This window comes from Hirundo rustica, chromosome 1, assembly GCF_015227805.2.
Source record: "Hirundo rustica isolate bHirRus1 chromosome 1, bHirRus1.pri.v3, whole genome shotgun sequence".
Lineage (NCBI taxonomy): Eukaryota > Metazoa > Chordata > Aves > Passeriformes > Hirundinidae > Hirundo > Hirundo rustica.
The window spans coordinates 140712305-140739168 of record NC_053450.1 but is presented as its reverse complement, the minus strand read 5'-3'; the positions used below and the strand labels follow the sequence as shown (position 1 = coordinate 140739168).

Sequence of the window (26864 nt, the reverse complement as noted above, 5' to 3'; positions counted from 1 at the left end):
GAGCACTGACAGTCGCATTTTTACTATCTTCTACATAGTTCAGCTCTGATTTACTAGAGACCATAAGCCACCACAAAAATACATAAATATTTAAAAGCAATGCATCCTGTAAACACATCTGACCAACTGAAACTATAGTAACAATAGCCACTAGATTCTCAAAAATACTCAGATTACCTAAAATACAAAAATTTTCACAATTGGATTTCTCCAGTATTAAAACAGAATTTTTTGTATTTCACTTCTGCTGTCAAAATAAATGCAACAGCAATATTCAGCAAACAATTATAAAGTATTGGAAGAAACTCGCAGTCTCATGTGTAACTTCTTCTAACTGACATATGAATTGAGTAATATACTTGAAACTGTAAAACTCAGCCAAAGAAGATGCAACAATACCAGAAGCAATGTTAATAACCGACCACTAAAGACTAGTGAGTGTTACAAGAAAACCACAGGGGTGAGAAAAGGAAAAGGAGCACCAGAGTCACAACCCACCCAACATTGCACTGCCTAGCTTGCTGTGTTCTCATAAAAGTTTGAGTACGGCTGCACTAGAAACAAAGTGCCGCCTGACGGGACTTGGAGGAAAGGTGTGAGAAGTATCCTACAGACAGACACACACTGTTAAGATACGGACAATACAACATTTCATTCTGAATTAGAAATAGGAAAATGTGATGTGCCCTACAGATAAAGCAGCCAAAAAGTAGGAAAAGCAACCCCACACTTTACCTGCATAAAGCACTCACAGTGAGCACAAACAGAAGCAGCAGATTCTGACTGGAACATTCAAACCAAAGGGTAGAGGTCAAATAGTTCCCCAGGAACTCTCCACTACTGCCAGCCATTGAGGGCAGAGGACTACTGCTAACAGCTGAGCTATAGTTCAGCCAGGGATTTTATTCAATCTCCTTGTGGGACTACAACATACCCCTGCAGCAAAAGAGATTGAGCTGAAAAAAGCATTCTTGTTGGGTTTTGTGTTTTTCTGTTGTTCTGCTGTTCAAAACTATTACTGCTTAAAAAAAACCAAAAAAACACACTGAAATCAGAACTAATAAAACAGTGTACATATAAGCTGGCATAAGGCAGCCAAAAACACATTCACAAGAAGCAAGAATTCATTTAAGGAAGGAGTACTGCACATATTATTCAGTCATTTGGACCAACCTATTGTTATAGGCAAAAAATTTCAGTTTTACCTCTTTTTAGAAAGAGAGAGGAATGGCACAGTCAGTGAATCGAAAAACAAGAGTAAAGGCTATCTGCTTTACTACTGTAAACATAAACCTATCGAACTATTTTTCAGTTCTGCAAAAACACTTTTAGAAGATTGTTTGAACCAAGTGTCTCAGGATAATTACTGTATTTTCACTTTTGGTAACAGCTACAAGAAATACTTTATAAACTGCATACTTCTAGTACTGCAGGTTCACAGTCACCTCTGAGAGAATGAGTAACAGTAAATCATCCAAAGCACTGTTTCTTCCCTTTTTAAAAATTTAAATATCCAAAATGCTACAGAAAATTTACTGGTTTGATTTCCTTAAAAAGACAGTCTGACATTCCCCAGAAAGAGGAAAGTCAACTGAATGTACTCTTTGATGACCTAATTATGACAGCACCCACACTCAATTCTTCTGTTTCTGTACAAGAGCTAAAGAAATACGCAAAAACTCACATTTTCTAGAGTAAGAATTTCAAGCCCAACATTCATCTAGTCTAATTCTTCAATTATTTACTAACTTTCTGTAATCCTTTTCTTGTAATTCTTTTTCCGAAATAAGTACAATATTTGCTCACAATCGAGTGCCATAAAATAGATCAATGAGGCAAGATTATTACAGAGAATCTATTCATTTAACCCATATAACATTAACAAAAATCTATCTAAGAATACAGAAATTCAGTGAATGATTTAATATGGAACCATTCATGGTAATATGGATTCTAAAGTAAGATTGACAGCATCAAGACTGCCCCGTGTGATTGTTTTCAATATTATACCCAGGTGTATGTTCTCCAATTCATGTCGTTTGTAAGAAGTATTAGAACTCTCTGCCAACATCTGTAGCAGTTGTCAGAATGGGAAGTTCCTTCAATTGCTGTAAGTCAGCTGGTCAATTAATGCAGATGTGCAGTAAAGCAGCGAAAGAATACCCAGTATGAAATCTGATCACACACCAAAGAGGAATCAAGAACATGCCAGAACTGAATAATAATAAGAGGGGGTTTAAGTGTATTTTAAATATAGAAAGGGAAATGCAGTAGATACACTAAAGGAAAGAATACTTGACGTGGACGTTTTGCGCTGTAATGTGTACAAGTGCTTCAAACTGCAATCAGAAAATAGAGGCTTACATGAAGCAGGTAACTACCGCACTCAGTACAAGAACCATGCTTGAACTAGCACACCTTACTTCGTGCTTTACTGTGCTTGCTGAAAATAACCTGTTCCTCTGTCGTTTACAGTCAGTATTCATGACCCGGGTTATGTAAAAATTGTACAAAGTGTCAAGAAAAAAACAAAAATTTCTTTACATGCACAACTGTCTTACAGTATTTGTCGGTGTACGCTACTGTTTGAATATTTTACGTGGCTTGCTGTTCTTAAGTCTGTGTACAAGTTGGAACTCTTTAATAAACAGAAGTGGAAGACTCAAAAACAGAGTACAAGACCAGTGTCAGACTAGAGTCGGTTTTGGTTTTCTTTTTAAAACTATTTAACTAGGCCAACTTGCAAGTATGGACAAGGCAAAAAACTCTCTCTCAAAAAAGAATTCAATTACATATTAATTATACAATATTTAAAATTAAAACTCAACATGATTGTTAAAAGTTATTTTTCTCCTTCCCAAAGCCCTCAAAATAGGATTTTCTTACACAATACCACTCTCTCAAACTCAACTACACCAAAGTAACAAACTATCATTAATGACACACATTCTCACAATCTTCTTGAGCTCTTCATCCCTAATAATGAATTAAATCCAACTAAAAGACAGGTCTGAAAGGTCACAAACAATGCACAGTGAAGTCCTAACTTTGCTTGATTCTAACTGTATCTAACAGGTATTATCAGGTAACAGAAACACATACTAACATATACTATCAGCAGATTTAGAACTGAAGATCCAGTATTTCTCAAGATACAGATCAAAAAAGATTAGCTCGTACAAACATGTAGAAAACTCTTGCTTTCTTTAAGAATTGTGCTTGAAAGGTTTGACACTGGCATTCCAAACAGTAATAGCAGTTCATAAAACATAATGGTCCAAAATGACTTTCAAACTGTGTAACATTACAACCCAAATGGCAAAGATACAAAACAACAAGAGAGAAGACGAGAATTAAAATACGTTCTACGAAAATACATCTTTTCAATTACAATTTGAAATGTTAATTTGCAGAATAAGCCAGTAAATAGTAAATATCGCAGTGTCAATTTGAAGTTGTATAAGATATAGCAGACGGGGTTTAGGGGAAAGTAAACACTTAAAACCAGTAATCAAGTTCTAAACACATACAATCAAACAGGAAAAAAAAATCTTTAAATTCTAGTACTAACATACTTCAAATAAGCAAAGTAATGCAATGCATCATCTTTAATACTAGAGGGAATTTCATCAGACATACCTTTTCTCTCTGTTTTCTGTGCAGGGATGGAAGATGTGGATGTAGACAGTTTTGATAAAGTAGATGCTCCATTAGCATCAAAGGATTTCTTTGGCTGGTGATCAGATTGTAGAGAAAATGGACTAGGAGGAACAGTGCTTGGGGTAGCAGTTGAATGAACCACTGGTTTGATGGGATGCTGTACTGGAGTAGAACTACTGTGAGTCTCTGCTCTTGGCAGTCTGTAGTCTCTGTCATTGTGCCTGCTTGTTTGAGATAAAATATTCTGTGGGAGCATACTGCTGGTGTCACTGGAATGCTTGTCTTCCACTTTTTTTTCAGGATTCCCCAAGTAACGTTGCAATAAGAAAAAAAAAGATTAAATTAGAAACAAGTCCAAGATTGCAGTGATTAATACAGCTGCGCACCAACAACGAGAGCTAACTGAACTTCTCATGATTAAAAAAAGCCTCAAGTAGATCAGCATAAAAAAGGCAAAATTTCATTCTGCTCACTGACAAAATGCATTTTTTCTGACCTTTGCTTGATTTAGAGTTCCAGTTAAGCACCGTGTTTTGATGAAAGGCTGCTTTATAATGAGTGTTACAGTCAAGTTAACTTTTCAAGTCTCCTAACAAGATCTAAATCGAGATCTATTATTTCCATCTTGTATTTAGTGTGAAGAGATCATTTGTGCCATTTTTCTTTTGTTCATCAAAACCCCTGAACATCAAGTATAATTTAATAGTTTCACATTCTAGCCTTCAAAGAATTCCTCTTCATGTCACTTGAGCACTACTACAACAAACTCACAGTTAATTCAAGACATTTATATATTTATTAAGTGAATGACTAATCTGCACTGATCACATGACCACAGACTTTAAAATATGCTACTCAGTGAACATACCAAATAAACACAGAGTAATTCTTTTTATAGTTTCTTACCATTTTCACCTGTCACAAAACACTCACTGCATTATGCATGACTTCTATCTTTTTGCAGCATCCACCATATTTTAGCACAAGCAGTAAGTTTCAGAGTACACAGAAAAATACCCCTTTATACATCTCTACCTTGTCAAATCCAAAGAGCGTGGGTGAAGAATAATACTTTGGCTTCTACTTTTAAACTACCCTGAGAACTATGATACAAATTTACCCCAACTGCATCAGCATACAGACAGGATCTCACAGTACAACTATTTTCCAGAAGAAAATTGACAAAAATTAAAACTAGGTATCAGGACAAATATCTCCAAGTTACAGAAATTTATAGTCCAAGAAAGATTTTGCTAAGAGTATTGGTGAGGCAAAAATATGCTCTCAATAACATACACAAGCCCTGATACCAAAATCTATTGAATTAGGTTATTTATTTTTAGATGCGAAATCTTTATTTTTAAGGTCAGAATATGACATTAGCAGGTCTCAATGATCATGACAATCCAACTAAACTACAGATTATGCAAGTTGTTTAAGTAACTACTCATGAAGATAATTAAACTCGACCATAAAAGCCACAAAGAGGAGGAGCAGCACAAAAAAGCATTAGGCAAGTGTTGCACCAGTGAAGTTACTTAAAGAAACAACATTTGGGAGAGTTAACTGTGCTATCCACTTCGGCTTTTATATATGAAAAGGTGAGAAAAAAAGCTAAGGAAAGGCATTTTTTACCATATTTGAACTTTGGAAAAGAAAAAAAGTAATGCAAACAAGGCAAGAAATGTATTGCTGTAAAAAAACCCACATACTTCCACTGGCAAACCCACTGGCAGCTGTCGCCTGCATCACCTCTCTTCTGTAATCCCTATCTTTTGGAAAACTGTTAACTGACATTTTGCTTGCTTCTTTTTGTCTCTGCTCTCTGAAGAAAAGAAAACAAAAGATAGGTAAGAACTTACATTATCTAATAATATAACAGTTTCTGTAAGTTACATGAGATGAATTAAACTGTTAAGAGCTTGCTGCTACAGGTGGGGTTAGCAAACTCCAGCCACTGCTTCCTTACACCTGTGCTTGTTGAACCCCACAATATACCAGTTCAGATCTCTAATTTTGTCAGGAAAAAACCAAAAAACAAAACAAAACAAAACAAAACAAAAAAACCACAACCAAAAAACACATCCTAAACCAAAACATTAAAAGCAACAAACACCAAAAGAACCCCAAAACAAAACCCCAACCAAAACAAAAACCAAACCAACCAACCAACCAACCCTCCTCCCCCTCTCAACACCACCACCACCACCCCAAAAAATCATCCCCACACAAACCAACCATACTTCCCTCTCAGGCTCTGGTCTGCCAAGGGATAAAAGAGGTGCCAAGGGTTATGGTAAGGGTAGGAACACAGCAGACTTAAGAGCACAATCTTTTATAGCAGTAATCTATTAGATAAGCTCAACTGCTCTGAAATGTGCTTAAGAATATTCGTTCTTTATACAATTAAAACAAATACAAACATATACCTTTCCAGCCACTCTTTTGGTTTTTCCCACTGTGAAACTTCTGTTCGGCAGTTGTAGTAGTATTTTTTGCCTGAAGAGCTGATGTGCTCAGACCAATCATCCGCAGAATCGTAAGCCTTTAAATACAAACAGTGTTGGACAAAAGGCTACTTGAGAGTTTTAATATACAAATTTAATAGCTTTCACTGTTTTGTAAAACTACATGGCACCCTTTTATATACCCACATCATTACTTTCCACCACCTCTAAATGCCCATTTCATTGGTAGTTTGAACACATGACCAGTATCCTCCTGCTGCATTCTGCAATAGTTTCCTCTGGTTTATTCCCATCAAACCCCTGAACAAAATCTAGTAGTACATTTAGTGGGATACAGTAAGGTTAATACTGATATCATTAGTTTCTTTCACCTCACAACATCCTTAAAATTATTACCTTTTCAAATACTGACCACAAATTTACCAGTTTTGGTTTTGGGCAATTTTTTACAAACACCACTGTAACTACTAAATCTTTGATACTGAAGTGATTAAAATGCACAATATGTAACATATTTCAAATAAGTTAAATTATACTGACTACTTTAGATTTACCACAAATTTAATGGAAAATATTTCTGTATCCACAGATCATTTAAATAATCTAATATTTTAAAATTAATGACAGGTAACTGAAAGTTCTAATGATTACCAATTAGAATAGTGTTAAAACATATGACAACTGCAGGTTTGGTTTACAGAGCGTTTATAAAATAAAGACTGATGTTGGAAAACTCAAGCACAATGTACATGCTGCCTGCCTTAGACAAAGTTGTGAAAATATGAATGTATGAACAGAGCAACACACGGAGGAAAATCAACCACAAATACTCACTGCATCAGAAGTTTTGCTTGGATTATTGCTGGGATTAGAAGAATGTGAATTTGAACTATGAAGAGCACTGTGGTTGTGTGAATTTTCTTGTGGAGAGTAACTGGTCCCTGAAAGGAAAGAGAAAGACTATTCACCATGTGCGCTTTCAAAGAAATCAACCATCTGCATTCTAAGGAGGTGGAAGGGGAAAGAAGAGGGAAGAGGAGAAGCCAAGTTGACCAAAACCTCGATCACATCACAGTTCAGACACAGAAGAATTTCAAGAGACCACATGCATGTCTCTTTTTCACGTTAACATAAAACTCATTTTGATTTTATTAGTGTAATTCCGCTTGTCCCTTCACTGTCTAACTCTCAAACCTTATTCCATTAATAGCAAACAAACAGCCTTTATAATTTTGATGCTTTTAACAGCCCTAACATGCCAATTCGGAAATTAACAGATATTTTCTCCTCAACATTAGATCAGAAAATTTAAATAGGCTTATCTACTGCCTACATGGTTAGATGCAGAAAATCGGGTTTTAAGTTTACTGAAGTAATGCTGTTTTCTTAAAACTGTTTTCTTCTGAGACTACTTGTTATTAGTTCTAGCTAACCACTTCTGTTTATGCATACCAAGCAGAATAAACTTTGCTGCACCTCAGTCTCTGTAATAAAGGCACTGACATCTAGAACACCAAAAGCAGCACTTCCCAAACCACCACTTGCTTCTGGCCTCCCTACCAAATACTCTTCAAGGCATCTTGGTTTTCCACAATGTGAAAATACTTGAACAGCTGAAACAAGAAAGGACATAATTCTCAACACCTTTTAGATCTGTATTTGTGCCTAAGCTCAAGTCACCTGAACAGTTCCATCTACAATTAAACAAGGACACCCATTCCCACTCTGCAATCTTCTTTTATATTTCCTGCTCTTAAGGCCTCCTTTCTCTAAAATTTCTAAGCAAGTAAAAACTCTTCCATTGTTCTTGACAGGATTTTTTTTGAGTTTTAAATATCCACATAAATCACACCGAACAAAGAAAAATAATCTTCTTACACATTTCAGGGAAAAACCTAGATATTACAAATATAACACTCTCCCAGCCTTTATTTTCCCTTTCCTTACTGAGAAATTTCTCAATACCCAGGGGTACTACATGAAGTAACATTAGCTTCACAAGTTGTATAGCAATCTAAACATGAAGTCAAAGTGATCTGAAAATGGCAAAGACTTTATCTCATGAGCAATTACTGTAAAGAACAGTAAAGGACTGATAGGTAGGAGTGAATGGAGTCATAAAAAAATAAAGTAATTGTTTCAAAGTCTTCCAAGAGCTACACACACAGAACATAACTAAATGACACAGTATGGTGCAAAACAAGAGCCATTATAATGGAAATTTTGTCTTCTGAGCCTTCTAACTACACAAGCAGTGAAAAAATTACTGTTTCAAACTTCTTTCTCCCCACCTTTAACCCTGCAGGTTAGAAAAACAGCCCAACACAAAAGCAGAGGTACACCATCACCAAACTGTTTAGTACCCTACAAAGGTTAAAGGTCAATTTGCACAAACATGAGTTACTGCAACCTGAACTAGCACTACTTCAAAACCTTTCCCCAGACTATGTTGGCTAAAACTGCATGTTATTCTCCGTAAAGATATAAGGGGGAAAAAAATAAGGAAAACAGAGTGAGTCTCATACTCAAATAGTCTCAAAAGCTAGACCATAATCCTATACCAAAAGTATTTGCATGCTCAGAGCCCAGAAGAATGACTTAGCTTGTTGGCAAGTTAGGCTTGCCAAAGCAGTACTTCCAACCATCACACACTTGCGGATGCACATGCATAACAACAACTACCAAAAAAAAAAAACCATTTACAGATGCATTTGATTCCCCTGGATATAAGTAGTATATCATGACTACAAGACTGCACTCCTTAGTTACACCAACACTCTCAAATTTTTTTGGACACTGATTATGCAGTGAAATAGCTGTTTAATATTTTTGTATTAGCCATTCTTTTAGTCTTTATTTACTATATCCTTCTACTGAGATAAAAATAATTTCGATTTCTTAACGTATTTTTGTCGGTTGTTCAACACAGACATGAGGTAAAAATCATCTCCCTTCTTCAAGGAAAAAAATGAGATGAAAATTTACCAGATGGCTTTGTTTGAACAGTCCTTTCAAAACATCAGAAAGCAACAATGCATTTAATTTAGTGTAGTCCTGTACCATGGATGCAGTATCACTACATTTTTTCAGCATGCTCAAGATTTCATGGTTTAAATACTGTAGTAGCCCAAATATACCCCCACCGTGAATCTAACCTACCAGGTATTTTTTGAACACGAGAAAGAGCCAACAACATACCTATCATATCAATAAAGTACTGTAAAGCCAATTTTATCCAACTCCTAAACAAACCCCTCAAATTCAGTATGCAGACTTTCGAACCCCATCCGGTGTATGAGCTGAGCAGAATGCCCCCATTCCACACAGCGCCCAGCCCCAGTACTGAGGCACCAAGCGTTCGGCAAGAGTATCAGAGCTGCTGCCGCAAGTCACACCCACCTCCAGCTGGCCCCGATAGGGGAACACGTGCTATGCAGAGGTTTCTTCAGAAGGGGCCCCGGGGCCTCTCTGAGCTGCAGTCCTCCCGCCCAGACTGTCCACCCACACGCTCCCTCCATCACGACTACTGTCCCACCTGAGCTGGCCTCAGCTGCACAAAGTGATCATGGCTGCTCCAGCAATGCCGACTGCCTCGGGTCACCGGGACAAGCGACGCGGGCACTGACAGGGCCAGCCATAAATACACACTGATGGTGCCTGGGACAGTTTACATAGGGTAATCACAGGTGTGGGTTCACCACCCCTACCTCCATTCTATTTTACACAAAATGCCACTTTATGTTTGGATCTGTACCCAAACTTCAGGAATGAGCATACAAAAGGACGGCTGAACTGCTGTTTGCTGTTGGAAAGCTTACAAGACCAAAACACATGATCCTCTGGAGAACAAGAATTTTAGGCACCTCAAATAAGGGCTTAAATACTGTATGTAAACATGACAACCATATTACCAAATTACCTTTTTATACTAAGGTAGCGAGGTTTTACTGTGTGGTTAAATTCAAGCACAGCAGTCATCTAGGAATCTGACAACCCAGCCAAGCAAGCAGTGCCAGCTCAAGCTGTCTGGGAAAGCTGTTGAAGATGTTTAAAAGGCCAGAAAGCAACCCACAAAAATCAGAAAAACAGAATATAAACAGAGGTCTACCTCTAAAAACAAGGGAGTTCCTCGCACTTGAATGCTAATTAGCAAAGCCTAACCCAGAGCCATTTTAAGGTGGTTGTGACTTGCCACCAGCTCTGCATCTCCCAGCTGCATGCCTGGCAAGGCAGATCACGAGAACAGGATCACCGAGCCTAGTCCATACCCCAGAAAAAGGCCTGATAGGGTAGAGCATACTACTGTCCCTCAGTCAGTTCCCTGTGGCACTTCTCACCTTTTCCTCTTACAGTCAGATTTCCTTACCAGCTACACTTTCTTCAGAAAAGAGGAACAAAGACTTGTTTTTGCACTCATTACTAGCATATTTTCAGATTTAGCAATTGCTAATATATATCTTCAGTGCGCCATAACGAAATTCATATTGTGTTATAAATACCCCAATTCAGTTTCAGAACTCCCCATGGAAATGCTTACTGCACAATCACAGTGAGTTTCCTCAGTTTAATCATTATTTTGAAAGTAGCTGAAACTGGAAAGAGATACTCCTAACTGGAAGATGGCCAACAAGGGCATCACCCCTACACTTACATAAATCTGTAGCAGTGCAACTGTGTAAGCAAGTCTTCCCCAGCGATGAACAAGTCATAGGGCAGGTCAGAGTCAAGGCTGAAATATCAAAACTATCTCCTAGTCTTTCCAACAAAAATCACATATTCCTTACTAATGCATGAAAATCACCAGAAAGCACAAAGAGCAAGGGTCTGGGAACCAATTCAAAATTGACTTAATGCCTACCACAGATTTGAGATTCTGTTACACTAGGACTCATTTTAATGTTTTTATAAGTTGTTTCCATATCCCAACTGCTGAATCCAAGACACTTGGAACTGTAATAAGGGCTCAAAATTATGCTGGACTTGAAAAACAGATTAAACATATGATAAAATAAGAATACTCCATTTTGCAATACAGTCAATTTTCTCTAGCAATTATCACATTTAATTAGCATCTCCATTAACACCACTTCAAGTCTGAAAGTATAGGAAGTTCAAATTTTGAGTTAACTAAGGATCAGACTGCTGTAACAAAGCACCTGGTTTCTCTCCCTTCTCCCCTGCCATTTCTCAAGACCACACCAAAACTTCTTCCTTTGCAGAACCTGTATTTACAACATCCACCTGAAACCACCTAAAATAGATTGCTTGCCATTTGATTAGACATGACTGTGCATTCCCCATCATTCTCTGGCATCCAAGCATCTTAGTCTCTTTTGGGTTCATAACATTGTACAGTATCAAAATCATAAAATCCCCAACTGAAATGCACAAGTTGGAACAGAGAAACATTAGAGCTGCAGTATATACACTGTTGCACCACATGACAGTTAACTTTACAGGGTTCACCACTGATAGAGCATTTATGTTTTCTTTTTAGCCACAAAAATATCTTGTTAATATCCTAACCCTCATTTTGTCCATACTAAGAAGTGTCAGGGTAGATATAAAATAAAGGAAGTTTACCTAAAGTGCTCACCAGCTGGAACTCAAAGATAGTCTGCTCCTTCAGCCCCTCCAAAGGGAACTGGGATTCAGGAAGGGTTTTAGCAGAGTCACCATTTCTGTGCCCACATAACTAGTCATGTGGAAAGAAACACTGGGCAGCAGAAAAGCAAGGAAGGTCATTAAATTTGTGACAACTCCGTCCATACTCCACGTTCCACCTCTCAGCTAACATGCAAACAAACTCATTAAACTACAGACAAAATCAGAATCTGAACTTCCTCAAAAGAACAAATACTGCCAAGTGACAGATACTGATTAGTTGCTAACAGAGAAAACCTAACAGCAAGATAGTTTATGGTGGTGGCATTATATGGGGATAACTAAGAAGATTTCTTCAAACAGTAAAAATGACAGAAATTTATCTAGGATAAGCTAAAATTCTTAAAGTGTATTTCAACTGGCTTTGTTACTTCAGTGCAAATCTTTGCGCAGAACACTTTGTAAAGTTCTGCATATGGGAGGAAATAAAGCAACACAAGAGGAACAGAGTGCCCAACACGCCCACAGTAACAGAACAGCCTACCATAGTCTTTTTCATTTGCCAAATATAAAAGTAGTAAGACAAAGCAATTTTTCTTCACTGCATTTTTATGTGGCCTAGTGTATTGAAAAAAACATGGCTGCCTTCCACATGCAACCAAAAGCATAAAAACTTGCAATTTTCCTAGTAGAGCAGTGGCCTCAGAGAATATACCAACTGTGCAGTAACATTTTCCAGAAATTCGTTACTGACTAAGCTGAATGCACAATGCTCTACCAAAAAATGAAAATCTAGCCTGATCACTGCACTGCCCAACTATACTCATTATGTCCCCCCCAACAAATGTTTTATACCAGTCAACAAGTAGCTCTATTAGCAAAAAAAACTTACAAAGCCTTACTGCATCCCCTACCTTTCTCTCCTGCCACACTGCCAATCCAGGACAGCAAAGTCTGTACTATTTCGCAATATCCAGTCCACAGGGTAATCATTCCAATGTAGAGAAGCTCTCTTTTTCTCTAAGTTACATTCACACAGAAGTTCACAGACATCAGCCAAAAACATTACTATAAACAGACCAGGAGTCTTACTGACATGGAGTGGCACAAATGACCAATAGTGGATGAAAATGAGACTCTAAACATATAGCTTTATCCATAATAGAATTTTTCTTCTAAAATGGTAATAAAGCGACACCTTGAGAAGAAAAAATGAGGAACAGTAAACTAATGAAAGTCAAGGACTCATTTTACTAATGCAATACTCAGCAAATACAAAGGCATTACTGATTATTAAAATGAAAGAGATAATGTTAAATATTATGCGTTGCATAATGTACAGTAAATTTTATTTTGCTCTTTACTGCTTACTTTTTTATTTTTAATTAGATGTACTCTATTTCAGAGATTGAAGCTTGATTTTAGGGCAAACAGACTAAACTGCTCTAAAAAGAACACCAAGTTACTCCTGCCCACCAAAAAGGAAAGCAAAAGGTAATAAAACGCCTCGAACTATATTCAAACTTTGAGTTTTCAAGTAATAGGTCAGGGTTTTACTGCTCCAGCAGCTATTTTCCTAGGGTTGTACTTCAGCCTAAATGAGTAACACAGACTGGGTTCTCCTCACTGATAGAGCAGATAAACTTATTTTTGTCCAACCATCCTCTCATTTGCTCCTCACCTTGTTACAGCTACAGCTTAATAATTAAATAATTTTGGGGTTATTTTCTTTCTCCACTCAGTCCTCATCCCAGTAGCACTGAGAAATCCCTTTTTAACTTAAGACACAACTCTGAAAATTATCAGGTTCACTAAAAAGGTTCACTGAATGCACTGAGTTTCTGTATGACCCAGTACTCAAATGTCACAAATCACAGAGCTGAAAAAAGCCTAAGAGATGGAAAATGCATTTTCAACATATTCCAGACAGAATGCCAACCAATTTTCTTCTTCAAAGAAAATCAGTATATTTTCAGTTTCCTTGATACCTCAGCTATTGAAATAACAATAAAGAAAGACTAGATAAATAACTTCACCATCACCCATGAAGACCTTTAATCTTTACTTTGAAGTGGGGTAAACAGTATCACTTGAAAGAATTTACCTGTTTCTCAATAATTAAGGCAAATTCCAACCACTTTTTAACATTTCTGTTAAGACTCAAAGGTTACTAAAGTAGATTAAACAAATTATAACCTACAAAATTAATTTAAGTGAAATTAAAAACTATGGGTAGACAAATTCCTCAGATTAACATTTGCGATTTTCTCCCTATGGGGAACTTTAGGTTCAGGTCACCTAATAAAGTAAAAAAATGCTAGCAGCATCCTCAATACTGCTGAAGATCTACTAAAACACGCACTTTATCTGAGATCAATCAGCTTGAAAAAAGCATTTTCACCCATGGAAAATGTGAGCAAGTACCATGAATTTCAGCAACACAGTCATTTTCCTAACTCTGGTTCATGACACCAGAAGATTTCATTGTGTTTAATAAAAAAATCAAAATCCTTGTTCAACATCACTAATGACAGTTTAAACTATTTTAAAGCTTGCAACACTAATTAACATTACCATATTTGTACCAGGAGTGGGACATTGCTCCAAAAAGAAAGGACGTAGGTTGAGAATAAAGCCAAACTCTGCCTTTGCTCTGGATTGTGACTCATAAAACACATCTCTAATACGGTGTCAGAGACTTAAGAGAGGTTCTTCCAACCTCAACAGCTTCATATAGAGACTTTTTAATTATTATGACATGCAAAAACAGGTATCTTAAACTGACAGCTAAAATCCTTAAACAAACTAAGAACCATGTTATCTGAACTCCACATGGATCAGCACAGCAAATGGACAATGGACTGAATTCCCCCCTTCCAAGCCCTTCTCAGCAACACACTACGAAACCCAAACGAGGCTCCCAAGAGCACACTGTAGCACAGTACTAAGAGAGTCGAGCTCAGTGATGAAGTCTAACAGCACTACAACACACTCCTACTTCCAGCAACACTTCCACAAAACTGATCAACTAAGAGCAAGCAGAAGATTGAATCTCTATTTCTGATTCACATTAATTGTCAGCAGATTATCCCAAATTTAGAAGTTTTTCCCTCTCAAAAGCAAGAAAAACCTAGAGAACTCAAGACATTTCTAAAAAAATATATTAGTCATCTGAGGCAACAGGCACATACTCAAACGCTTTATGAAAATTAGGCTCAAGGGATATTGAAATGACAAACAATTTCTTTAACATTGCAGGAGGGGGAGGGGGCAAGCATCATATATTTTACTTTTTATTCAAAGAGCTTCTCAACATAAAACATTGGAAGAACCACTGACGTTTATCAAGACACACCTCAGATGGGAGTTACTCAAATACAGAAAACTTTATAAACACTGTGTATTTCAGTATTTTTAGATTACAAACAGCAGAGTAAGACTGTGAAAGACTGACACACCATAACCCAGCTATCACAAATTGTAGTTTGATTAAAATCAGGGGTCATGCAAAACAATTTCTGCTTACAAAGGAGAAAAAAAAAAAAGCAGGTGACAAACACAGCTCTCAGACTATTTCCCCTCTTTTCTATGTATCCACAGCACCAAATTAGGACTCCCACTCAGAAGCTCCAAACAATTAATTAAGATATGACAACTTAATCTGCCTCACAAAATCCACTGAGCAAAAAATAAGGTTAATTAAGTACAAGGCCAGGTTGTTTAGCAACTCTCAAATTTCTTTTGATGTTTTGAAGATAGCTCCTTGAGGACAAAGAAGTTTAAACAGAAGACCCTGTGAATGCAATATTACTTACAAATGAACATGCACTGAATGTTTCCATTACTAGGGTTAGCATAAGGAAAGTGAAACTACAAGGTTTTATGCACATAGGTAGTGCCATGCAACAACAAATGCTTGTGAACTTCATCCCATCTTAAGTTTCTCTCATCCCAACTGAGCATGCATGATTCAGAATCACCAATTCATTAAGTACATGACGTAGAAGTACTAGAAAAAAGTGAGTCTGTTATAAAACAGACTGCAATCTTCAAGGTTAGTCACACATGCAACACTTATATCCTTAATCAGAGAGCTGTGGCAGAATCAATGTCTAACCACATTAAAATAAGGCCAGAAAAAAAGGCGCCGTATTTCTCCCTTCTTAAATGTGTCTTAAAAATAGTAACTGTAAGTCGGATGATCTCAAATTTGTGTCTTAAGACACATCAAACACAATACAAGAACCAACCTCTACTCCCATACCAGATCATTGCTTGAGTGTTATATTTGCTATTTGAAGAGAACTTTCTTTTCTTCTAAGACTACAGCAATGTCCATGTCTCAATAAAGCAGAGAAAGCATTATCTCACCTAAAATTTAGATATTGACTCATCTGCCTATAAAGAATTCTGGAATATTTCTGTTTTCAGAAAGATTACTCTTTTTTTCCTGGACATGTTCTTTCTTCACCATCATTAGCAACCTAACTTGAAAATATTTAGTGTTAAAAGCAGCAGTTGGTCAGTACACTTTTATGTAACTTGGGAAATGATTAGGTTTAGACAAAATACATTTTCAGTTCTGGACATACTATGCCACATGTGTATTTATTACAGTATAAATATGCAACAAGCATAATTTTAATTTCATGCTTATGTTAATTTTCAACTGGGAATTGTTTTTGAAAAGAGGAGATGCTAGGAATGCTAAAAAAAAAATAAAATTACTTTACTACTTTCTGTCACATAGAAGTTCCTCACTAATAAAGGAATGCTGGCCCACAGCTCTGGGAGGAAGCAAAGGTGGCAAGCAAGGATTGATCTAAGAAATAATTATATATAGTGTTGTGGTTTTAAAAAAAACAGATTCACAGCTTTATTTCAGGCTGGCCCAGCTCAGCTTAACAAAGTTTAGCTCAGCTTAACAAAGGTATTGTGCAACAGGGCTTTCAAGCATCTAAAGCACAAGCATCTAAAGGTGACAAGACAATTCATCCCTCCTCCCATTAAGTAATTATTAAATACATACATAAAATTTGACTGGTCTTTCCAGGAACTACCTTACTATAGGAAAATAAGCCTCTTCACAAAAGCTGTAGTTATGTTTACAAATTCAAAATCTGTTTTACAATTGTTTGATTGCCTAAGTGTCTCATTTTATTTCTCTAGTTAAGTAAGCACTCTCAAAAGGACTATACAAAAACTGCAATTATTATTATTGGCAGTGTCTAGCCAGTATGAGGTGAACTTTATAGTACTTGAATTTGAAGAGGATCATTTTATTTCTTGTATTAAAGCAAGCAAAAATAGCATTCTTCCAAATGAACAGTTTTTAAAATTAAGTCAGTGTTAATCTGTCAGCAGCAGGTGTCTGAATGAGAAATCTACTCTAAGGACTTAACTAGATGAGATCTAAACTCCTCCCTGTTATTCAAGGGGCACAGCCGGCATGAACGCACCAGCTCCAGAACAGAACTATGTGAAATAAACACAACAGAAGAAAAAAATAGGTAGAGCACATTACCTAACTTGTATTGTGGCATTTATTCACAAATGTGCATTACTTATTACGTATCTTAATAAAAAAAAACATTTTGGAGCGAATAGGTATGTTTGAATCATAAAAATGAGATGAGCAGGACAGACCGGAATTTACTTTCCCTGTTTTTGCTACTGATAGACATGAATAACTCTGCTGCTGCAACAAATTCAGTTACAAACGTGGAAAAACACTGGGGAAGACTGTTGCTTTGGAGAATATAAGAAAGCACAATATTTAAGAAATCTTCTGTGTAGCTGGGATGGAACTGTGTATCTGTTTTGTAAAAGTATTTTCAGAAAGCCTGACATGTCTAAATACACACAGCAGGTCACAGAAATTACATTGATAGGTATGAGAAAACTAATGATAAAAGTTTAGACCAAAAAAAGACCTTTTGAAGATTTCTGCTGCCATCATACACAAAAAATTTAGTTCATTTAGTTCACTGTTCATATTTCTGGCTGCCTTTTCCTTGCCATGAAGCACTTGAAAACTGATCTACATCCCTTTTTTTGAGTGATGACAAAAGGAGGGTATTAGCATTTTTTATCATACCTCTGCTGTAGAAACAAAACAAATTATGTTTTAACATTGCAACAGAAAAAAATTCCATTTAACTTTGACAAACTGTTCCTTTGCAACTCTCCTTTGTAGCAAGAGTCACTTTAAGGAACAGATGATTATCCCAAACTACTACAGGGCCTAATCATAGTTCTCTAGGCCTCATTTTTCATTTATTTCAAACATGACATAACTGCTGCATGCATGGAAAGGTAAGTCAAGGCCACAAAAGCTTAACAGATATCTCTTAAGGCATCTGGTAAAAAGAGTGAAGTCTCTTGCCAGTCATCTGCTCAAAAACTTCTCTCCCTTTCCAGTGACCTGAAGGACGGGCTTTTCACCCGAGATACCAAGGGGGGCCCTCATCACTGTCTAGAGTATCAGAATGGAGGGTGTCAGAGGATGGATCCAGGCTCCTCCCAGCAGTGCCAAACAACAGGTCAAGAAGCAATGGGCACAAACTGTGGTGCACGAAGTTCCACCTCAATACAAGGAAGAACTTCTTTACTGCGTGAGTGACCGAGCACTGGAGCAGGCTGTTCAGAGCGCTTGTGGAGTCTCCCTCACTGGAAAGATTCAAGAACCATCTGGACACAATCCTGTGCCATGTGTTCTAGGATGACCCTGCCTGAGCAGGGAGTTTGGACCATACCCACTGTGGCCCCTTCCAACCTGACCCACTCTGTGATTATTCTTGAATAGTATTTTATCACTCCACTTGCAGTTAGCAGGCAAGTACAATTTATGCCTTGGAACACGCATCTGACTTCACAAACTCAAAAGCAGGGAGAAAAAAGGAAACAATCCTTACTGAAGCGCTACATAGCAGATGATCTCACTGTACAGCAAGAGGTTTTTCCCTGAAATTGCCCATGAAATTGCAAAAAGGCCTGACTTTGTAAACAAATGCAGTTACCATTGCAAGTTATGTGCCATTAAATTACTATCATTCACAGGAAAGTTATTACAGCATCACCTCCCCTCTCAGCCAAAACAGAGGCAGAGCATTCTCTTCCAAGTTCTGCACAGCTTCGGTGATACTTTACACTGAATAGGTAGAAATGGCCAGGAAAACAAATGTAAACTGTCAATAAATAGTGTTTCTCTTAGAAAGCAGCTGTGTCCCTAAACATGGTTAAGGAATAATTCTAATCAGGGCCATTAGGGAATACAGAGCCAAATGCTACATAATTTAAAAATCGCTATCTTGACTATGGCCTAGTAGCAGGCAGCTCATCAGAAACTAACAGTTTTCATTACTTCATCTCCAGAAAAGCAGCCCAAAAGTAGCTTAGTAAACTGTATATTCCATTCCTGTAAAGTCAGAGGCAAGTAGCACATGTTAAAGCATGATGCTAAGTACAAGTCATTCCCTTCTGATTAGCTTACATAGCAGAAACAACCAAGTTCAACAAACCTTGTATATTGTCACTTATTTTGTCTTTCCCAAAACATAAAATATGCTTAGGTACAAAAGCTTACCAAGCCTAGCAGGCAGACTGACTTGAACATAGTACATACATTTACAATCCAATGAATTCTTAAAACTAAGATATATATTTATCTAAACAGAGCAACTATAAATGGAAACTTTCAGAGGACTGATTTACAGATCTGAATTCTATACTCTCACATATAAAAGAATGTAAAAACAGTAAGTTAAAATTCCCAGTGTCAAAGTCCTAATAGCAACAGAGTTTGGGAAGCAGCTGCATCAACAGGTTACCAACAAATAGGACTGCTTATTAACATTTGATGCAGCTTCCATTTCAGATCAAGTCTCCCACTAATACATCTTTTACTCTAGCAACCTACACCAGATACTTGAACTTCATTAAGAGAAACAGAGGACTCCATCCACCTACATGAATAAAGACTTAGCATTTAATACCATCATATTAATATCACAATTCTTACCTAACATCAGTAATATAAAATTAGGGTGTTTTATCTTCCATTCTGTGCTAGTTATAATCAAGCTTTGCAGGTACTTTTCAAAAGCAATTTTCAATATTAACATTCTAAACCTCTGGATTTAAAAAGTACAAACACAAGTCTTATCTTTTACTGTGATTCTATGAGCACATACTTCTCAATTTACTTACCCACAACAGAGTAACACAAAGAAATGGTTATATAACTGATCCTGCAAAAACTCACCTCAGAAATATTGCCAAACCCATTGAGTAAATGGAAAACTACTTTCTATCTAAAAGTTCTAAACTTGAAAGCAAACTTAAAATTAAAACCCTGTCTGAAGGCAGTAACACTTAAAAGAAAGCTTTTATAAATACCAGAAAACAGAAACTTAATTTCCCCATTTTTTTTTGAAGTCCAAAGAAAAGCTTCTAAAATGTGAATGAGCCAGGAAGCAATTCCATTTTTCTTAAAATACAAACCAGCTACCCATCCCTACCTCCTTTAATGCATCCAAACAGCCAACATTCAAGGAAAGTGAAGTAAATCCCTAAATCTACACTTGGCTGTTAGGGGGTATTCAAAGCATGTTTCATGGAGAGATCACTCTCTTTTGTGATCAGACTTATCTCATCCCAGCTTTGACTGTAGAGTTACAGTAAGGAAATGGTTTTCATAGTAATGAATAATTACCATTAACAGCAGTTAATAGTAACCACATAGATAGAATCTACTCCAGCTTCTTCCTGAAACCTTCACTATGTTCCATTACCCTCAGACTTGCCTCTTTCCACCCACCCTGCAATTTCCTCTTTCCAAGGCCCATTGCCCGAGCATCTTCCATTCTCTTGCAGCTGCCCTAACACACCGTTCATTGTTTGTTTCACTGGCCAATGATCACACTCATTTAATCAGCAGCTCCCCTCGACTGCCAGGGCTGCCGACACAGGAAGCTAACACAGTCCTCTGTTTAGGGCTGTTTGCTATGAGGACTCTGAACTCCTTCAGGAACCAGTGGAAATGAAGCAAACCAACAAAGAATCACAGAAGCTCCAACCACCACTTTGATAAAAACAGAAACTCATTATTTAAAATATTTCATTCAGCCTCTAATAGCAGTCAGGTTTTTAATCTTGGAACCGTATTAGTCAGTAACAGTGCTCACTGACAAATGTTCCTAATTGCCAATTAAAAAAAAAACAACAACTCACATGCAAAAGAGAGAGTCACAAAGCTTCAATTATACTTTGGAATTTAAATATCACAAGTTACAATCAAATTTCATTAAAAGAGCCTATACTGCACAACAGCACACAATGCAGCAGATTTCATGCTATGTACATTTACGCTCTCCAGTTTGCTATTTTAAGCAATTAATATCATGGCATGAAGCAAGGTTTCAAAGTCTCTTAAACATAAATGTAGTGAAACATGCAGCATTTTCTTCACAATAAGAAACAATTGAGTACAGGTGGCTTAACTGAACTAACCTTTCTTGCAGGAAGTTCTACTGTCTATCTTAGCGGGTCATTCTACTCCATAAAGTTAAGCAGAAACACCCTTTGCCCTTTTTTTAACAAGGGTTGCATCAAGCAATTTTACTCTCAATTTTTTATTTTTATATATATATATATATATCCCTTTCACTATTCCCAAAGCTACACTACTTTTCTGGCCTCTGTTTTCTTTCCTGTACACCAGTATCTTGTCATTCAAGCATCATAAAAGACCTACAACAGCCTTCTACCATCAAGCATGAGAGCCCTCAAATCTTTGTATTTCCCTTTTACTTTAATGGAAACATTTTTCCACATCTACCAGGCCCTTAATAGTTCTATTCCCCATAAACAATGCTGGCTTTAAGTCCCTATTTGTTACCGTTAAGAAACTTCACACTTGAGCTGGTCTCATAAGACCCCCTAATCTCTTCAAACCCCACACTTGCCTATAGCAGCTGACCTATAAAATAAGAGATGCACTGAGGGGGGGAAGCTGTTCATTGTGTTTTAAACACTTGCATACAGAGACAATACCCCCATGCACAGGGACCTGAAAGCAAGAACAAAGTTAAGGCAGTTTTCTGATATGCTGGATGTACAAGTGCTCTTAGGAAACCAGGGATGTGACAAAAACTTGCAATTACTCCACCGTGTTTAGTCCAAGATAAACTTGGAAGTCTCTCTCCAGAGAATGGCTGTCTCTGTACACAGTCTCTTTCCACAGAAACCATGCAGTAAGCAACTTTGAAAAATGCTTTGTTTGCACTGTATCAGTATGGAGGGCTTATCCATAACACATTTTAAAACCTTAACTGAATTTCTCACCATGATTACAGTTCTGCAAAAGATTCTGCCGTGAATATTACAAAAATAAGCTGTTAACAAAAAATACCTTTATACACATACTAAGGATATTAATACGAGGTGGTCCTACCATTTTTCATTAATTAATTTTCAATCAATTCCTGCTCTTCTATTTTAAATGTGTACACTTTAATCCTGGAATGACATTTAAATAACATTCTGCATTTACCACAAAAACATGAACGAGTCATGACTGAATCAGCATGCTACACCACTGAATCTTCCTGTTTCTCTTCAGACCTAAAATTATTAAGAGATGTTTGGGAGCTCTTTCTGAACATTGGGTTGAGAGGGAGACATCAGGTTAAATCGGCTTTATGTTCAGTAGTAATACCCCAAATTTATGTCCTATTTTGTTTTCTGAGGTATGAGAGAAGAGATTGTTTTGTTTGGGACTTTAATTCAGTTTAGGAAAATAAATACTAGAGATGTCTCAATGAGATTTGCTTTGTTAAGTTCAGCTAGATCACAGGAAGGCAGTAACACCTGTAGTAGTTTCAAATCAAGCAGCACCAATTTTAAAATAATGTACAGCAATTACAAAAAATAAAAACTTCTTTCCTCCTCTACAATGACTGCAAAAAGAAAACATGACAGACAATTGCAGTAGTATCAAAGCCAATTAATACTCTTCTGTCATATAAAGGCTTAGATGAAAAGTGTTAGCACTTTTGTAGTGTTTTTGTTTTTTCCACTGTATGTCTCTAACTGCAAAACTAAGGGGATACTACAGCAAGAGCAGCCCTTCAGTGTAATTCAACAGACAAAATAGTAAATTATTTCGTCTTCTGCATATTAGCAATATGCAAATGTCCATTACACTACAGCATTTCACCTATATTTTAACACCTACCTTTACTTCATACTGACAGAAATATTCAGTACATCAAAGACAAATTGCTATCTTTCTGCCCAGATCTGCTCAGCTTTTGTTTACTACATACAGTACCATAGGATTTAATATTAATTTTGGTTGTTTTGAGTATATTTTACAAAGGTGAAACTAACCCTACTAATGACACACACAAAAATCTGTTATTTGCATTAAACAGTACAAATGTTCAACTTTTAAAATGAGTAATTTGCCTCAAACTGCTGAAGACTACTTCCTTCTTCCAGTCTGTTAACACATGATGTGATTCAGGTCAGAATAAATGAGACTTTCCACTGTCTTAACAACTAGGAGAAGGTACAGTGGGATGGTGCTCCTTTCATTTACAAAAGTACAAATCATTCATTTTCCTTCATCCTGACTACGTGCATACATGGCTCGGACCACTCCCCAGATACTAAATACAGCTGGACCCTGTAAGGACTTCAGAATGTCTTTCCTATCTTACAACTGTTCTAACACACAAATAAGCAAATGCACTCCCCACACAGAGCCTCATCCTCTACATGTTTCCATAAATGCATGATTCCACTAAAAGCAGCTCCATTCAAGCAGAAAAAAAATACTGACTGTACTAAAACTAGAATTTCAAGAATATGTGGGACTAATGTCTTTGGATAGGTGAAGAGGAAATAAAAGAGGTGACACCTCTGTATCCTGAAAAGTAGCACAGAATAGCAGCATAGAGCTGCACATTGTATATGCATTTAACTCTGATATTACTACACTTCCAACTATTCTCAGATACAATGAAAATCAGTGTATTAACAAAACAGGCACATTCTTATAATCCATCTACACACTTCTATGACATTAACAGTGATGTACAGAGCCTCAGCATTAAATCAAAGAAGGAAAAATAAATACGATTTTTAAGAATAATTTGGTACCATGAACTCATTCGTGGTGTGGAACTATTATTTCCTAAAAAATTACTTGAAAGATACTTCTTTCATTTTACTGTAACTACTATATCAAGTAAAACTAGTGCAGCAATAAATGTATATGTACATCAGAATTTGTTAGCTTTATACAGAACAGATTTAAAGCTCTAAATTCTCTTTCATACTTCACCTTATACCTTGACACAAAGGCCAATTAACAGAACAAAAGAACTTTTCTAAAATCAGACACTAACTGCAATTTTCTAAATGCTGGCTGTTTGTTATCTAACGCTGTTTATTACCTGGAAAATCCTACTCTTTTCCTAGGAAGCAGAGATACAAAATAAGATCAGTTTAAAAATACTGGGGATATTACTACTGTTTACAAACCTGTAAAAACACAGGAGGCTGCCTTGGCTGTAAACACACTGCTTAAACTCCTGCCAAGAAAAGCTCTAGTATGTGCTACCTTTGATCATCTATTAAGAGTTCTACATAGCAGCTAAATACAAAGCAGATTTTTTTCATTTCTGATGGGGTTTAGTCTATGGAACATGTACCTGCACAGTACAGCATCAAAATACACAGAAGTTATTAAAAATTATCCAAAACAGCCAATATTTACTGCTAATGAAAAAAAAAAAAAAAATCATGCTATCAAATGTTGCAGTATGTCTAAAACAAATGAGACATACTAGTTAAAATAATAATTTTAAAAAAAGGGTTTATTTAATCTTTGGGACGATAAGGAAAACTACCATACCTGTAAAAAACAGAAAACTAATAGGTGTTACAATGCCTCAGTGATTGTTTCCAATTCAATTCCTATTTTGGGTTCACTGCAGTCACCCTAGCTGAGTACAAGGCACATTCAGTGTAAGACATAACCTGAGTGATAATGGCTAATTTTAATGAGATATTAGCGATTGCTTAAGTACAAGTTTGTTAAAGACAACTCACCACCATCCCTCTCTCTAACTCTGTGAGTATGCACACTTTTTGCTTTACTGTGCCCTGTGTTGTCACCGTATTTGTTTTCAGGGCTGTCAGAGCGCCGCAGCATTTTATTTGGCGGTGAAGGATCTGTGGTGTCTCGCATCTTGTCATGACGGTGATCACCACCACTGGGGTGACTCTTGGATGAGTATTTAAGAGCCTGTAACAGATCAGAAGAAAATAGGCATTCACATTAGATATAAAATTTGGGGATTTTTCCTTCTCTTTCAAAAGTACTTTAAAAAGTCAATTGATTTTCATTTCCTATTAAAAAAACCAGCCTTAGACCTCATAGTTTTTATTACCACCTGCATTAAAGCAACAAGTTCTGTAAATAGAACTCAAAGCACTTTCTCCCACTGCTACATCCAATGCAACACTTGCTGTTAAGAACCTCTTTTCTCTAGCATTTCACTGATGGACTACACACTTTCAGCAGCAAACAGGCCATGGCTCTTCCACATTTCTGGGAGAAGAACTAGTCTCCACTTGTTATTAGGAAAACAAACTCAAAGTTTATTTGAGTTACACAGATTTACACAGAATTAGTGTAAACTTTGAATATGTCCTCCATACTCTAGTCAAGACCATTCGGTATCAACATTGCCTTGAAATTCTGGGATGTTTTTTTCAGTATTAATATCCCTGAAACAGATATAATTAAAAACAGTAATTCTACGGAGCCAAAGCATGTAATGTAATAACTCATTCTAAAGTCTTTACCAAAAATTACATGGTCTGCCTCACTCTGACCTTCTTGGTTTTGCAGTGTGAACTGCTGAATTGCAAGTGTTTACATTTACATGAACTGTCACTGACAGCTGCCTTGGACTGCCATACTGCACTTTAGTGATTCAAATATACAGAAATGCAGTATAACACTTCAATTCAGGGCCCACAGAGAGCAATATCACAACATATGGCTCTCCACAGACTCAAACCACGACAATTGGATTTTTTCAGTAGACACAGCAAAGAAGTGCAGTATCCACCTTACAGAAACTGAGGCTATTGCCGGTAACTCAAGGATTTGGTGGTTTCTGAACATGCCTAGCAGCTGGCCTCTGCAGAAATTAAGCCTCGCTTGCAACCCCAAGTTGGTCAGGGTCTAAGCCCGTGCCCTGCTCAGGTTACAGCCCACAGTAGCAGTTTTGGGGAGAAGAAAGGACTTTGGGAAGGGGGCGAGGAGGTGGCAGAACAAGATTCCTTTTGTTTTTAGAAGAAAAACATTCACTTCTCCTGGGTCTCCACTCCACCGCAGGTGACCCCGGCTCCCTCTCCCGCCCCTCGCACCCTCCCCGACTCCCAGGCCCGAGCCCCGCACGGGTCGCACTAGGCCGCTCCTCCTCGCCCCGGCTCCGTAGGCCTCGGCCGAGCTCCGGGGCCCCGTTCCCTGGGCCAGGGCCGCCGCCGCCTCTCCGCCCCGCGGCCCCAGGCCCAGAGCGCCGCCAGGGGCCGGACCGGGGCGGCCGCGGCACCGCGGCCTGCGGCGGCCGCCGGAGCCTCCGCTGGAGTAGCACCCCCCCCCCCGTCTCCCCTGCTCCTCCTCCCGGCCCGGCGGTACCTGGTAGGGCTGCGAGTCCCCCCTGCGGTCGTGACAGCTGAGGAGAGAGCGAGAGAAAGAGAGAGAGGCGTTAGCGAGCACCCGTTACCGGCCCCGCGGCCGGGCCGAACATGGCGGAGGGGGGGGGGCAGCCCCGCGGGGCCGAGGGGGGGGGGGGGGGGTGAATTTACCCATCACTGAGTCTCTGCTGTTTCCTCGCATACATTACCATCAATGCCCGGCCTGTGTGTGTGAGGGTGAGGGGACCAGGAGGGCACGGCCGCGGCCGGGCCACAGGCGCCGAGGGGGGAGGCGGGGGCGGCAGCGCTCCGGGGGCAGGGGCGGGGGAAGGGGGCGGCTCGGGCAGCTCGGCTGGAGCGGCGCTCACGGGCCCATCGCCTCGAGAGGGGAGACGCCGGCAGCTCGGCCCCGCG

The 26864-nt window shown here is 38.0% G+C and overlaps 1 protein-coding gene across 2 annotated transcripts; it reads right to left on the bottom strand.

Annotated features, from left to right (window-relative positions):
- Positions 1-804: 804 nt before the first annotated feature.
- WAC (WW domain containing adaptor with coiled-coil) lies at positions 805-26756 on the bottom strand. 2 transcript variants are annotated; one of them, XM_040066517.1, is made up of 8 exons: positions 26622-26756; positions 26452-26488; positions 24852-25047; positions 6963-7069; positions 6090-6205; positions 5373-5485; positions 3640-3948; positions 805-936 (listed from the first exon to the last, which is right to left on the bottom strand). In XM_040066517.1, the coding sequence occupies exons 1-8, from the start codon at positions 26660-26662 to the stop codon at positions 890-892; spliced, it is 966 nt and encodes a 321-aa protein (XP_039922451.1). In that variant the 5' UTR covers positions 26663-26756; the 3' UTR covers positions 805-889. The 2 variants fall into 2 exon arrangements, with proteins under 2 accessions (XP_039922451.1, XP_039922445.1); XM_040066511.2 differs by lacking the exon at positions 805-936 and having other exon boundaries at positions 1658-3948.
- Between the last annotated feature and the right edge of the window lie 108 nt (positions 26757-26864).